This window comes from Neophocaena asiaeorientalis, unplaced genomic scaffold (genome assembly GCF_003031525.2).
Source record: "Neophocaena asiaeorientalis asiaeorientalis breed wild unplaced genomic scaffold, Neophocaena_asiaeorientalis_V1.1 scaffold23, whole genome shotgun sequence".
Taxonomy (NCBI): Eukaryota; Metazoa; Chordata; class Mammalia; order Artiodactyla; family Phocoenidae; genus Neophocaena; species Neophocaena asiaeorientalis.
Genome location: NW_020175047.1, coordinates 2,411,237 through 2,428,193, shown reverse-complemented (window position 1 = coordinate 2,428,193; position 16,957 = coordinate 2,411,237). Strand labels below are relative to the sequence as shown.

Here is a 16,957-nt window from a genome sequence, read left to right as displayed (position 1 = left end):
TTGCACTCACCACACTGCTTCATAAGAATTTACTCCTGTGTAGAATTTTACAGTTCACGGCTTTGCCGGTCTACAGAGGTTTTTTAGTATCATTAAAATGAGGAAGCTAAGTTTTGTGAAAATTACATGAGTGTGGTACCAATGGGCGTCTACTCCAAGGGCCCCAGTGGTAAAAGTCTTTGGGGGCCCAATCTGATGATGCTAGAATTAAGGGGATGAATGGGCTCTTACAAATCATCTAGACCAATCTGTTCTCCAGATCGCTCTATATCAGACTTTAAGTTCCTGAGAGTACCTTCGCCAAATGGCTAACACTTTTCTGCTTCAAGTGTAAGAGAAATCAGCCTCTTCCTTAATCCTTATCATTATAATGTCAAGTTCATGTGTTGAGCCACGTAGTTCACGCCTTGATCCGATATTCTCTTTTATCCCCTAATTACTTTTAGGCTTCCCAGAATTCTGTGCTTAAGACCTATTAGCCCAGGTCTGAAATTCAATCCTCTTATGCTTCCTTCTCCAAATCCTTTGCTCAAAAAGCAATGTATTATTTATAAAGAAGAGTCTGAGGCACGCTCTTAAGGTTTAAACATCTTTTTCTCCAAATTACACCAGGCAGTATTCTAGATGCTTAGGCATCCAAGCCCTCGGCCAACCAACTGCCACCATTAAGGCAGTTTGGGTCTATGTCCTGCTAAGGTAGTGCATGGGGCTGGATGCTCCCTGCCCATTTAGGGCAGCCAAGGAAGGTCACAGCAGGATGAGGGTTGGAGAAACTGAATGGTATACAGATTTATCCATCTCAGTCTATATGACAGAGAGATTTATGGTGAAAGGCATACAAATACATAACCCAAATCCTTCCTACTGCAATTTTAGGCTCTTCCTGAGTTCTAGCTCAGGAAGAGAGAATTAAAAGTACTGATCATGTTTTTTTTTTTTTATTACAGCTCTAGTCCCTTTCTATGACAGTGCTTCATTCATACCTTCTTATGCTCATGGAAGCTATGGGGAAACAAAGATAGATGAGATTTGGTCCTGATCCTCTATGAGCTAATAGTCTAGAGAAGGAAAGAGCCCAGTGCACCAAATATGACAGTATAATGAGGTGAGAACCCTGCCTGAGATGGCCTGAGGACTTTGAGAGCAGTACCTTTAATGGAGACATGGAAAACTCAGTAAAGTGAGGCACTCTTCCTGTACCTCTAAGAGAAACGAGTCACATTCCTTTGACCTCCTATCTTCAGGTGCCATACAGATGAGTATTTACAGTCACCATCACTGTCGTCATCATCGCTGTATTTAACTCGTCTCTGGTGCAGGGCTGGGAGTTAGGGTGTGGCAAGTGAAACACACAGGTCAGGTGCAACATTTCAGGGGGGTACCAGAAAACTCAGTAATTTAGATAATAATATTTTGATACAGTCTTTTAGAAAATAAAAGTAATGCAAAGTGAACAAAATTTTAAAGACAGGATCAGCATGGTATTGGTCTCAGGTTCAAGCATTTGTCTTTTTTTTTTGAGTGGCATAGTCTAATTGAGGTGATCTGAAAAGGACAATGAAAACAAAGTACCTGTTTCATTTTCACTCTTTCGATTGCAAACAAAAGATCTGACCTAAGCTCCAGTAAGGAAATATGGTAGGATGTGATAGTTGATTTTCATTATACAACTCAAGTCATATGGGAACCAGCAGAGAAGTTCAGTAGCATGAGCCTTAATAGCCCTCTTAAAAAATGAACCCAGACCGTTATTTTGGATTCAAGAAACTGCTACTTTTCACAACAAAATTTGGTGCTCTATAATTAATGGACACAGCTACAGCTACCCTATACCTGTCTGCATCTTTCCCTTCTGCTACCAGTTTACAATTATTTCCTGCTCCTTTATTCACTTTCCATAGGAGTATCTAATTGGCGTTGACTTTTTTGAGCACTACCGTACGAGCCGTGGTTGCAGAGTCAGGGGTCCAGTCCTGGTCCGAGCAGCTTTGGCTAGGGAGGGGACTGAGTTGGGTTGGAGTCAAGTGGAGCAAATGGGAAGGAGCAGTTGCAGGCAAGGTAATTTTCCTTAGAATAGGGTTAGGTGAAGCACCTGCCTCTAATACACCAGCATTGTGGGCTAGCAATTGAAACTGCCCCCAGAAAGCAGAACAAATTGCAAGTGCTAATGGTGTTCCGAGAAAAGAAAGATCACCAAGGGCCAGGGTGTGCTAATTATATGCTATAAGAGCCTGCAATTATAAACCCATAGATATGCAAATAAATGCTGATGGCTCAGCACTGGAGACTACAAAGCCATTTATCCATGGCCCCTGATAAGTGGACAGCAAGATAAATGATTTGTTTATAAATTCACTTAGAGATTACACTAATATCTCTAACTACCTTTCCCCCCTTCTGGCGGCATCCACAAAATGAAGAGAGCCAGTAGGTACCTTGGATTGGATTTCCATATTCATTACCTTCTGACCTAGGCTACTCTGGAGGTTTGCAATGGGATAAACAGGCCCTTTCAATTGTGTCTGGCTTTCCCTGTGACACTTCTTTACTGCATACGTTGGAAGTGATGGTGACATCTGTTCTTGCCACCCAGATCCCCGTGACAGCTCATAAGTTGTCGTTTCTTGTCTGTCTGGCAGAGAGGTCACAGAGAATATAACTGCAGGGAAATACTAAGGATGCTGTCTGCTGGCATTAGGCTTTATGGAACTCAAGGCTGAGAAGCCTTTGAGGGGCCCCGAGCTTGTGGGGTGACTCTCACAGGAAGTGAGAGCAGGCATTGCTGTGGCCAGACTTGCACATACATGAAGCCCATCCCTCTGAGAGTTGATAAACTGTGCACAACCAGTATTTAAAGCTGTCAGTTCCTAGTATTGAAATAAAGAAGTAATTTGAGATCATTAAGAAATTTTTTAAAAAGAAAAAAACCTGTCAGTTCCTGACAATTTTGGAGTTTCTGTCCTTCTGTCATCTAACCTGTAGTTAATGATGGTCTAAAAATTTTAAACCTAGTTAGGCGATTCAGAATAACTTAGGGCTTCTTGAAAATGCCAGAAGTCTTTCTTCATTTCTCTCAGTGGAGAATGTTTATAAAAAAATCTATATCTATACCTATAGATATACATCTCCATCCATTCATTCAAAGGGACATTTCTAAAGTACCTACTATGTGCCATTTCCTACGTTCAGACAGTAGTAGTAGTTACTGGATATTTTACTGTGGCTGGTATAGTACGTAACACATAATAGAATTCTAGGACTGTAATAAAGCTAGCAGACAGAAACCTTCAAATGTGAACCCCATTTTTATGTCACGTAAAAGGAGATTCTCGCTGATATTTTTAATGTAGTTGTTCGGTTGCATGAGGACTTTGTCAGTGTTTCAAGAAGTCTTTGTGAAGCCTGTCAAGTGTTTTGTCATGTTTTGGTGTTTTTTCATCTACCCATCTTCTGAGATATCAAGTGTTCTCACAATCAAGAAAAGAAACTGGATTTCATATGTCTACTCTTTAGCCAGTGACTGTACAAGATAACATGCAAAAAAAACAGAAAAGGAATCAAAGCTGAGTGATAGGTAAAAATAAGCCTGCAATATGAATAGCTGTATCTCTTTTGATTGAGTTTGATAAAACTTTGAATCAAGAGTAATTAAGCTTAGGCAAAGAATCAATCCACTATGAAACAATCTGGAAGTGACTTTCTAAAATCCAAGATATTTAAGCCTGCCCCAAACACCAAATCTTCTAAACATGTGAGTTGTGAAATAATATTTTGGTCATAAAATGGTTCCAAAAAATATAGGTAAAAGGCTCACAAGTTCAGCACTGAATAGTGTGCTGGACCTCATTTTTTTTTTTTTTGTCTTGAATTTATTGTAGAGTTCAGAGACTAAAATGTTTTCCCTAATTTAAATGAGTACAATACAGGTAGGATTTTTTTTTTTCTTAAGGTATATATGTATTAGCCAGCTTTGATTCTGATAATTTGTCTCAAAATATAGTGCTACCAAGGTAAGACTAGAAGAAAATTGGTAACATCATTTTCTTGGTCTGTGGAGACAACAGCAGACTGAGAAAATTGAATAAGCTCTTTAGGCAGAAAGTGCAACGTTACTGAAATGACATCACCATGACAGTGTTCTATGGCCTCAAGGAAGTCATTGATTCCTTTATTCTTAGGCCCTGGGCTGGCAGTTTAGATCAGCTACCATTTTTTTTTTTTAACATCTTTATTGGAGTATAATTGCTTTACAATGGTGTGTTAGTTTCTGCTTTATAACAAAGTGAATCAGTTATACATATACATATATCCCCATATCTCCTCCCTCTTGTGTCTCCCTCCCACCCTCCCTATCCCACCCCTCTAGGTGGTCACAAAGCACTGAGCTGATCTCCCTGTGCTATGCGGCTGCTTCCCACTAGCTATCTATTTTACGTTTGGTAGTGTATATAAGTCCATACCACTCTCTCACTTCGTCCCAGCTTACCCTTCCCCCTCCCCATATCCTCAAGTCCATTCCCTAGTAGGTCTGTGTCTTTATTCCCATCTTGCCCCTAGGTTCTTCATGACCATTTTTTTTAGATTCCATATATATGTGTTAGCATATAGTATTTGTTTTTCTCTTTCTGACTTACTTCACTCTGTATGACAGACTCTAGGTCCATCTACCTCACTACAAATAACTCAATTTCATTTCTTTTTATGGCTGAGTAATATTCCACTGATGTAACATATGTGCCACATCTTCTTTATCCATTCATCTGTCGATGGACACTTCAGCTACCATTTTATATATGTATTTTTTAAATAAAGATTCAGTGGGTTCTCTAAACAGCCAGGGGTTCTAAATTATATAGTCAGAAAATAACATTCTTTAAATTTTTCTCTGTACAAAGAAAGTGTTATTTGGACTTCTGATAGAGTTAAATGTATTAGTACCTTATGGTAGGCCCTATCTGTAGTAATTTCTTTGTATTAGATGATCAGTCTTACATTTTGTAGGAGTATATCTGTTAATATTAAGTCCTATTTATATAACAAAAAATTACACTCGCTTAAACAAGATAGTTTATTTTTATACAAAGAAGATATCCAGAGTAGGTAGTCCAGAGTTGGTATAGTATCACTCCATGGCATCAGTGGCACAAGCTCTACCATTATGCTCTACAATCTGTATCGTTTGCCTTCATTCTCAAGGTTGCTTCATGCCAGTGTGACTGTTGAAGCTCCAACCATCATATCTGGGTTCCAGGTCAGCAGAGGGAGGATGTGGGAGAGAATACAATTGCAGGGGTCTCAGCTAAAGTAGCTTCCCTTTAAGCAGCCATCTCAGGAATCCCACAAGCACATCCATCTACAAGGCTGAGAAATAAAGTCTTTATTACAGGAAAAGTGCCCAATGAAAAAGTTGATATCTATTAATAAGAAAAAAGGTTAAGAAATAAGAAATAGGAAAAATTAATGTTTGGGAAGCAATCCAGCCATCTCTGCCACAGTGGCTCTATTTCAGCGTGGAAAAATTGGAGAATAATAGCAGGTCCTCTTGTGATAACCTACCCAGAATTATTCCCATAGAGCTCATGCATGCCTCTTCATTTCTTATTTAATTCATATTTATGCAGCCTATTAATACAAAGCTTTTTCCAATTTTTGTGTAGACAACACATTTTAGGTACAAATAAGACTGTGATCTCCCAAGGCAACTTTAACCAGAATCATGAGTCTTTCTGTCTCTAAAACTATGGGAAATGTACATTAATCTTCATACAGCTGATTATATCAACAAAGCAAAAACAGACCCCCTCCCCCCCAAATCAAACAATAGTCAATCTGACTATTTTAAAAGATGTGTTTCAGTGGCTAACTAAAAGTATCTTTCCTTTTACATTACTTCCCACAGTGTGAATTACTTATAAGAACTGATTTAAAAACAAAAAACTTTTTAAGAATGATTTTGCAGCTGCCTTTTTTGAGGGCTGGTGTTTACCATTATAAATTATGTGTATGTATCATTGATAAACAGAAATTTACAAGCTTACTAGATTTTTTAAAAAATGGAGCACTTGTCTTCCCTAAGAATAGATTCCCTAATGTAAGAAAAAAGTCTGGCTCTTTTATTTTAAAAACCTTTAATTCTTCTTGTAAATGTTACAGGGTTAGCCACTGGGATAGAACAAGCCAAAGTACTTCATTTTACCACTGAGGTAGTTATTCTGGGGGACAAAATAGGCCTCCAGATTCCTCCTGCCTACTCCTCAGCCCTTCTACTGTGTTATACAAAATAAACAGATCAAGGAATCTCTTTCCATGTGGTAGAAAGCTTTGTGTTAGAGAAGAATCCAAGTCTCTAGACAGTATGTCTAAGCCATGATTGGCCACAGTAATATTATAAACTAGGTAGTTAGTTTTTAATGCTTTGTTTATCCTCCTTTCTTCCCTGTTCTCCATCCTCGGTCAGTTCAGGAAGCATTGACTGAGCACCTGTTATACATTAGGGGCCATGTTGGGGGCTAGGGCTACAGAAACACAGACTGTGCCCTCACTTCCTGTGCCTTTGTTCAGGCACGCGACCACCAACATGATGTCTTGTGGCCCTTAGGGGCGCTATCTGCCTCCCCTGGGTATGACCTCATGGGTATCGCCCGGTTTCCTGACACGCTCCTTACCTTCCCGGCTAAGCCTACCCTTCCTGGGTCCATGGCCCAAACTGCCAGTGGTACTTCCATTTAAGTTCCGATCTTTCCATTCTTACCTTATTGGAAAGGTATTGGTAGTTATTTCAGACCATGTGTTTAAAAAGTGGCGAATAGAGTTGTGAAAAAACTTTTAATAACCAAGGACTTTGTTTTTACATGGATCTGTGACCAAAAATTGTAGAAAATTTTACCCAGTCATACTATGCATGTTTGTAAATAGCAGCTATAACAATGTTGCTATTTTAGATAATGTTACAGTATCCCTAGATGAATTCACTTAATAGAAATTTTACTAAAATGCTTATCCTCTTTGTAGAAAACTTTCTGAAGTCAATTATTGGGGGACAAACTCGGAATAAATATATGGAGGAACCACTCAGGTCATATAACCTATTAGATTCCTGGGTAAGACCAACCCCCGCAAGGCACCAAAAAAAAAAAAAACGCAATATAAATGTGGGAAGTTGTATTCATTTATTCATTCATACATGCAGTCAACAAATAGTTAATAGAATATGTACTGTGTGCCAGACTGTATTTTAAGTGGTTAACAAAATAAACGTAGTCTCTCTCCTCATAGAATTTATGGTGTAGTGAGAGTGACAATAAAAATTTAAAATAAACAAAAAAATTATTTCATGCCGAGAAAAAATATTATGAAGTATGAATAGGTGCTGTGAAAAGTTAACAGTGTGTCCCGGCCAAAGTGGTCGGGGAAGGTCTCTGAAGTTCACATTTAAGATGAGATTCAACAAGGGGGGAAAGTGGGGTGTGTGTGTGTGAGATGAATTGGGAGATTGGGATTGACGTGTATACACTAATATGTATAAAATGGATAACTAATAAGAACCTGCTGTATAAAAAATAAATAAAATTAAGAAAAGAAAAAAAAAAAAGATGAGATTCAAGTTTAAGAAGGAGCCGTGCCAGAGAATCCCAAAGTCTGCCATTTCAGACTGGCTTATCCAAAAAGATATAGCATTTAAAGGCTGATTATAACTCTACTGAGGTATCTGACACATGGATTTCAGTCATGCCACATGTCAGCCGAAGTTCTAAATCCTAAGCCGAGAACCTGTTTCCTAAAGAGACTCTTAACTCAGGCCTGATGAAGCCCATGGCATTGTTTGGGTTGTTCACTTTTGAGTATGGTGAAATGCTGCTAGTTGCACAGTTTAGTGTGTGTGCTAACCATGCATCTCTTTGTCTGCCTCTTGTATCACCAGGCCTCCGGAACCTGTTTACAGCACTGTGAACAAACTGTGCGATAAGCCTGCTTCTCCCAGGCACTATTCCCCTGTTGAGTGTGACAAAAGCTTCCTTCTCTCAGCTCCCTACCCCCACTACCACCTAGGCCTGCTCCCTGACTCTGAGATGACCAGGTACTGCATGCACTTCCTCACTTCATCTTCTCGAATTGCATGTGCTTCCACAAGGATGAATGGGTAGAATCCACCTCTGCTTACTTCTCTTGCACTCTACATCTTCCTCAGGGTGGAAAGATGTTCTTCCTCCTTGGGGCAATGGGAGAAATTAAGAACATTGACTTTTTTTTCTAGTGTGATCACAGAGCACTTACACATGATCACATGATGCTCTAAATGTTCTTGATTCCCATGCATTTTTAATAAGGTATTATATTTTTCCAGAAGAATTAATTCTGAAATTTAATTAGCACTATTCTCCTCATACAGAAGGATGAAAGAGAACATTTACTGAATACATTTTTGATTAATACGTTTTGAATAATAATACTGTGCTCCATGCATAACAGCCTAAGAAGTAGATACTATTACTGCCGTTTAATATTTGAACTAAATTATTAAATGAATACTACCATTTAACTGACTCCTTGAGGTATTAAACAACTCATCCAAAACTACAGAACTAGTTGGTTCTAACTAACCACAAAGAACATAATCTTCACCTTTACAGTATGTTAACATCTGTTATCTTGTTTAGTTACTCCCATTTTATATAAGAAAACTGAAGTTCAGAGAAGTGAAGGCAGTTCCCTCCGTATGATATAGCCAATAGCTGTGGAGTCCAGATTTGATCTTAGAATGTTTTGAGTTTTTCCACAATTTGTAAACAAATTTTTCTAAGTCTAAAGGTTGGACATAATTCTGCATTATAATTCTAAAGCATATGTATGACAGATAATAAAACCCTATCTTCCTGTAGCAGCCAGAGAGAGAGAAAGAAAAAGAGAATGCAGTGTTCCATAAGGTAGTTCCAATTTAGTTTAAAGTGGGGAGATCTCAACTGTGATGTTTCTACATGTAATGGGGTGCTTATATTGTTATGTTTTCAGACAGAATATCTTCGTATGTCTTCATAATATTATTAGGACTGAGAAAATACAGATTTTAGAGTGATTCATAGTGAAGAGGGTCTCCTTAGAACATCATCTCTGTCTTTGGAGATTTTCAAAGAATAAGTTTAGAAGTCAATTATTTGCCTCTCTAGGGGAGTTCAATAACAAATTTTAAGTTATATCTAACATTTCTAGAAATAGATGAGAAACATAGTTTTGGCTATGTAATCAGCTGGGGCATTTTCACTAATTTGCAACAGGTAAAGCCTAATAGCTTTGCTTGTTTTAAAATTCTTTATAAATATTAATTAAATCCTCCTATACTTTTAACAAATTATAAAAACGTTTTCTTGGTACAGTGAACAATACAATTTTGAAGCTAAGAGGGCAAAGTCACCATAGCCATAGGGAAGGGAGAAGGAACACACACACCTACAATAACGACTTTCTAGTAATTATGCATCTATAAATAGTCAGCTACATAAAGGCAGCTAACATTTATTGACCTCTTCTGTGTGCCAGGCGTGTTGTTGAGCACTTCTTACAAATTATTTCTCCTAACCCTGACAATCACCTTATGAGGTAGATGTTATCATTATCCTTGCTTTACAAATACAGAAGTCGGGGCTTGAGAAGTTACCTGACATGCCCACGATCAGCCACCACTAAGTGGCAGGGCTGGGATTCAAACCCAGGTGACCACTAGCACCTGCATAGGCATAGGCATGACGGCCCAGACGTCTTTGCTTGCTGGAAAAATTCTCCACCCATTTCTCTTTGTCTTTCCTTTCTCTATTTTTATCCTGCCTGCTCATCTCCCTTCATCTGGCTCAGTGTCAATGAATCTTTTTTTTTTTTAACCCGTGTTCTTTTTTGATGAACACAAGAATTACATTCCTTGCCTCCCACTGGGGACTGTGATGCATCCCTTCCTAAAAACTCACCAGTAAGTGGATGACAGAATCTACCTTTTGTATGGACCCACCAGATACGATTCTTCTCCATTTACTTTCTGTAATCTGTATTATGAAAACCACAGGGTTTTTTCCCCCAATTTTTTTTTAAAAATTGCAGTATACTGTTGAATATGTGTTTTTCGTATTACATACCCTCAGCAGTCCTGATATGCACTAGTCCCCACCCTCACCCTTCATCTTCCCTTTGGGAATTCTATTTTCTATTTATTCTCATTCTGTCCCTATCCTTTTCCCTAGTCTTTCCTTTCCTTTTCCATACTTTTTCATATTTATTTCTAGAAAAATGTCACACACACACAGACACACCATTTTAGTGGCATTGCCACCAATACACTGATACTGAAATTCTTGATTTCTCCCCCACTTTGTTCCCCTTCCACACTTGTCCAACTCAGTAAATGGCACATATAGTTACTCCACTGCCCAAGCCAAAACTTGAAAATCACACTTCGCACTTTGTTTTCCCTCACACCCATCATTCAGTCCTGTTGATTCTACCTCTGAAATATATCTCAAATCTATTAATTCTCCTCTACTTGTTTTTCCACCACTTTAATCCAAGCCTCCATCATCTTCCACCTATAATAGTCTCCTAATGGGTCTCACCCCTTCCACTTTTGTCCTCCTCTTTTAGTCTCAGTGCAGCCAAAGTGATCTGTTAAAAATACAGATCAGATCGCTCTCTCTCCTTTGCATTAGGATAAAATGCAAAGTCATTAACGTGGCATCCAGGCTGTGCATGATCAAGCCGCTGCCTGCCTCTTAAACATCTCATGTCACTCTTCCCTTTGCTGAACACACTGTTCACACCAGCCTTCCTTTTCTTCACAAAATGCACTGAATCTCTTCCTGTCTCAAGCGCTTCACACATGCTCATTCCTCAAACTGAAAAGCCCTTCCTACACTTTGCCCGATTAACTTCTGGTCATCTTAGGTCTAAGTTTAACTTGTACTTCCACAGAGAAGCTCCTTGAAGAAGGAAATCAGGTCCTCTACTCTATTCTCTCTCTCTCTTTTTTCCCATATGACTCAAGCAATTTATAATTGTACATTTATGTGATTTTTAAACCAAATGCCTATCTCACATTCTGTGCTGCAAGGTCAATGAGTGAAACGCTGTCTATTTTGTTCACTGCTAACACTCAGCCCAGTGCTGGCACAGCAGGAGCTGAGAATTACTGCGTGCCTAATTAACGTGGAAATAAGATCTGAAGACAAGCAAACAGATACCTGTTTCAGGAACAGGTCATGGCTCAAGCTGTGCTTTACCCATTTTTTTTTACCTCCATGAATGAATGAATCCATGCATGGAAACAAATAACAGACTAAAACTAATTTTGTGTATTTCACTTTCACCTTCAATTTTCTTGAGGGTCGGTGTCTACATTACAGATTGATTAGGTAGCTCTCAGCTCTTCATGAAGACTGGGCAATTCCTTTCAGAGATTATTTACTTCCTCTCCAATGGGAAATACCTCTCTGAGCAGATGTTTCTTGAAATACAGCCAGTAATTCACGGGACAAGTTCAAAGATTCTAGTTCCATTTATGACACCATCACTTGCTTTTTCCACTGTGACCTTGAATAACTTAAAGAATATCAGAGGTAGGTGAGAACTGAGAGTTAGATAGACGAGCCCTTATCCAACTCTGTTAATGATGAGGAACCCAATCCATTGTCTTCATGGGTCCACGTCTTATTTCTGCTCATGGTAAAATAAAAGTATTTAGGGATCTTCTGCCCTACAAAGAATATTATAAGAAAATATCAATTCATTCAACCAAGATTTATCAAGCACTGACAAAGTGCAAAATATTATACTAAGGACAACTTTTTACAAATACGTAAATTGAAGAGGCCAACCAAAAATTTTGAAGAAATGCCTAATCTTTAAGTTGCAATATGTGCTAATATATATTTTTCAGGGCATTTGAGAAATTCCCACAGTCTATTTCAGAAGTATGCCCATATTGATATAGTAATTACAGTCTCAGATGATGATGTAAGCTAGTCCTGTGAAAGTTAGCCCGTGAACCACGCTTCCCTGTGCACCAGTTAATCTCTAATTAGCATTCATAAAAATGGAGGCAAGTCAGCAAAAGCAAGGAGTCAGTCGTCTGTATTCTCTGCCTTTTGAATACCCAAGTTCTCAGCTCTTTGAACGGATAGCAGATATTCAGGGATGAATTAATTGTATGCACAATTTACTTCTATAACATCATCTAAAAGAAAACAGAGAAGTTATAAGTTTTCCTTAGCAAAGCATTTTAAATTACTCGGCAAAGTGTCAGCTCCTAAGGCTGCAGATTACGTTTAGAGTAATTGACTTTTCAGATCTTGCAAAAGCAAGAAATGGGCAGAGCCTGGAATAAAACTAAAATTTGGAGCTCTATGAAAAACAAATGGGATTGCTGTGAGGCTCCTGCTTATCCAGTATATCTTTTTCTTTAAGGAAAAAAAAAAAAAAAAGAAAGATGTAGTTTTTGATGTTGTAATTGGTTTTTCTACTTTGGGAAGATGGTAAGTTATTCAGCTTTTAATATTCCTGGGGCAAGGAAAATCATATTCTTGCCTGTTTTCTCGACATACGGCATATTTTCATTTGTCCTTTTACATAATTGGTCCTAATTATTGTTTTGTCGTTGATAAACAGAGACTGAGATAAACCAGATGAAGGCTAATTAAAATATGTGGGCAGATTTGGGATAGGAAATGGACTCTGAAGTATTAGGTGATCATAAAACATCTTTACTCCTTGAAGAGATGTATTCATGGGACTTCTACTAGGTCACCAGAGATTAACCTGGATGCTAGGGATTTAAAGGTGAATAAGACATGGTCCTTCCCCTTAAGCAGTTCCACGTGTAAATGAAGAATTCATTACTGTGCATTGTGATGTACATCTGCTAAAGGCCCTTGGTTTCTCCAGTGTACTTAGTCTCTAGGTAACTAAAAGAAGACTATTATAAGAGGTACTGATGGGGGCAAACAAGCACTCAGACTGTCCCTTCTGCGAAGATGTGAACTTACACAGGAATCTTCCCCACTCACACCTTATGTTATTAATTCCTAGTCATATAGAAGAACCATTCTTCCTGGGAAACTTAACCTTATCTTTTCATAGGTCCATCTGCTAGACTAGTTTCTAACAATTTTCTGCAGGGCTCAGAATCCATGTCTATAATTCACTCCTTGTGTAGAAATCAAAGTTGGCAGCCTCAAGCCATTCCTAGTTTGGGAACACAGAGCAAGACCTTTCTCTTACAAGATTTCAGCCATATGGCAAAGTTATGGTGGCCTGTCTTTGGCAAGCGTTTTCTTCTTATAAAATATTAGAAAATGTATCTATTAATGTTTTAACGGTCTCAAAGTCTATAAACCCAAAATCAAATATAACTTCTAGACATAATAATGCTATCATAAGAGTACACGTGAGTCTCTAAAGGTGAAGAGAGGAGGAATCATCTAACTCAGCCTCTGCTTTTCTTAAAGTTTTCTCAAGGACACTGAGCTCCTCGGTCAGATGAGGGAAGAAGTATGTTCCAGGTGAAAGGAATAGCACAGAGTTAAGCCTCATGGTGTGTAAAAGCACAGGGCACTCTGGAACAACCAGTAGTTCTGTGTGGCTAAGGGTTATTGGGCGGGTGATAAAGTTGGAGGTGCAGGCAGCTGCAGTTCATAGAGGGTGTTACTTGCCAAGCTGAAGATTTTGAACTTCATCCTGTAAGCAGCGAGGAGTTTGAATGCTGAGCAAAGACATAGTTCAATTTGTGTTTTTAGAAAGATCACTCTGTCTGCTGTGTGAGAAGAGTTTGAAGACAGGGAGACTAGTTAGCTTATCAAGTAGGGTTGAAATCATGAAGAACTAAACTGAAGCTATGGCGATGGAGAGACATAAATAGATACAGAATTAATTATCAAATAGATTGGGTGGTACTTAGTGATTGACTGATTCCAGGGGAAGACTTTTCTGGCTTGGCGTATTCATGAGATGGTGATTGTGTCATCTCCCCTTGGAGACAGAGGGCACTGTTGTCTGCAATAAATATATTTAAACATAAAACTCTGTAGAGGGAAACTCAGTGGAAGGAAAGGGAGGCAAAGTATATGAGGAGGTCTCTTGTTTGAAATGAAGGCAACCTGATGTTGTAGAGGAGCCAGGGATTGTGTCCAGACTGTCTAGGTTTGAGGCCTTCTTCTGGGCATTAACTCACCAGAAAAGGGGGAAATTAATCATAGCTGTGCTATTCTCCTCTTAGGATTGTTGTGAGGATCCAGGGAAATGGAGCAAGTGAATTTTTGTCTAGGCACTACCTACATTAGTCATTATTAATTGTTTTCATATGCTTATTCTGTTTTAAAGCCTTGAGCTTATGCATATTTATTTTTGGTGTTATCACAAATCAGGTGAAGAATATTTACCAACACAGGTATATCCCCAGGGGCCAAAAGGAAGCTGTGGATGCTAATTTCTTCTATCATTCTTAGTGGCAGCATCCTTGTCACCACAGGCAAAGTCATATATTTTCCCTTTTATTATTGCATTTATAGTCTCCCCGTAAAAGGTGGCATATTTCTAAAGCTACGTGCGACTTCACGCATGTATAATTTTCTTTTTTTAATCTACTCACATAGCAGTATTTCTAACCCGCACGTACCTTTTTAGGAACGTAGACAATCTGACAGCTAGAGCACAGATTAGTAGCCAGGCACTTTCCGTATGCACCTTCTTGTTTCTAACAATCCCGACAACTCTGTAGAGGGTGAGTTTTGACGTAGCAAACGGAAGAGCCAGGACTCCAGCCAGGGCTTTCCCACGGCCAGGCACCTGCTCTCAGGGAGCCTTAATCCCTCTCGCACTCACCACGGCTTCTCACTCAGGCCCCCACGTCTTATGTCCACAGTGCCACAAATCTGTGGATCCTGAAAGCAATTCAAGCCTTGTTCACACGATGTAATCTGGGAAATGCACCATTAAAAGAAGAAAGAAGATGCTTAACAAATCATTGACCTTCTTATGCCCTTAAAAGGCTGAGATAATTTGAAAGAGTTCTTAATTTCATTTTTAATTAAAACCAGGAGAGGAAACCCTCCGGGCATGGCTCCTAAAGCCCGACTCCTTCCGGAGTTTATGCAGCAGCTTCTTCTTCAAAGGCCTTCGCTGCCTTTTTGAAGTAGGTGATCACTAAACCCAACTGGAATTAAGCAAACTAAGAAGAGATTAATGACTCCCACAAAGTCACAGAGGCGGCTCTTGCCACATTCCGTTTTACAGCCTCTTCTCTGTGCAGTGTGATATATGCAAGGATTCACACCGAAAGAAACACCCCTTGCTTTAAAAGTAATGCATTTTCTATGTAGATCCTTTTTAAAAAGAATGCCATTTACTGTTTCCCTTCACTTTTGTTCTTATATTAGGGAGGAGGTGTTCTTTCATTAAGATTTCAAGAATTTTTTTTTTAAAGCACATTTCAAATTACATCATATAGTGTAAAGGAGGAAGGAAGGCCAGGGTACTTACCCTCTTCCTAAAACTCTCAATTACTCTTCACGACAACCCTAGTAGGTCCAGAGAGGGAGTCTCAGGAGAGCTGGGAAATGCACCCAGATTGATCTTATTCCAAAATTCCTGTTCTGAGACATTCAAATAACTCTCTGTGATGCAACAATCTAAACTGACTCGACTTGCTGTTTCTAAAAAGCCAGGTTACTTATCTACCTGAGACGTTATGAATATTTTCCCTCAGTTTTAGTATATTCTTTTTGTTTTGGGAGCAATCTTTGTATCTACTTCAGTAAATCATTGTACTATTGGGCAGCAATAAGAAACTGAAGAATAAGCATAATTTCAAAAGCATTTCTTTATGGAGGCAAAGTAGCTGTGAGAAAATGCTATGCAAAATCACTATAGCAACAAATTACAGGAACTCAGAAAGAATCAAGACAGTAACATTAAACCATAACACCCACAGCACAGATACAAATTAAAACTGCTAAGTGTACTGAGTGCTTTTATATGCCAGGCACTTTTCCAAACTTTTATATGTACTAACTAATTTTATCCTCATGACAGTCTCTGGGGTAGGTATGATTATTCCAATTTTATAGAAGACTATGGTTACGTATTTAACTAACAAATGGAAACAATGGGGTGAGATTGTTGAAACAATATATCAGGACATACTTAGACTATTAATTTCATTAGAGCGAGGGTTTTGTTGTTTTATTTACTGTTGGATTCCCTGTGCCAAAAATGATTTCTGGCATGTAGTCCTAACAGTAATAGTGGTGATGATGGTGATGAAGCGGAAGGAGGAGAAGAAAACAATCACTGTCACTTATATAATCTTATTACCTGCCAGGCTGCACTTTATACAAATTAGCTCATTAATCCACACAGCAATCCAAGAAGGCATGTGTTGTTATCATTATCCCCATTTTGCAAGTGAAGAAACTGAGGTCTGGAGAGGTTAAGTGACCTAAGGTCACTTAGGATTAGGATAGGATTTGAATCTAGCAGGCTGGCACCAGAATCTGTTCTTCTCACATGTGCTCAATAAATATTCATTGAATGTTATTCTCATCACACATAATACTCCTCAAGCATTAAATTCTGAGAAAAAAAAAAGGATACATCATTTAACAATAGTCAAATTTTAATAGATAGGTGGATGGATAGATAATGAACATATGGTTAAGGATCTAGACTCTAGAATCAAAGTGTTGGGGTTTGAATCTTGCCTCCACAAATCCCTCATTATGTAAACTTGAGCAACTGACAACCACTCTGAGCTTCTGTATCCTCAATCTGTACGATAGCAATAATCGTGGTATCCATTTCATGGGTTGCTGTAAGGATTTAATGAAGTGATACGTAAAGTGTGAAGAGCAGTACCTGATAAATATGAACTTCCTGTTAATGTTAGCTATTTATGTGTGTGTGTGTGTGTAAAATGACATATTATGAC

The 16,957-nt window shown here is 38.6% G+C and overlaps 1 protein-coding gene across 2 annotated transcripts in view; it reads left to right on the top strand.

The window, feature by feature from the left end:
• Positions 1–16,957, top strand: part of DLG2 (discs large MAGUK scaffold protein 2) — a 783,758-nt gene that overhangs the window by 308,629 nt on the left and 458,172 nt on the right. Inside the window, exon 9 of one of the 2 annotated variants that reach the window (XM_024763574.1) lies at positions 7,922–8,077. The exons of the other annotated variant lie outside the window; for it this stretch is intronic. Within the exon in view, the coding sequence (XP_024619342.1) occupies positions 7,922–8,077 (156 nt within the window). The remainder of the gene's footprint in view (positions 1–7,921; positions 8,078–16,957) is intronic. 2 annotated transcript variants of the gene reach the window in all.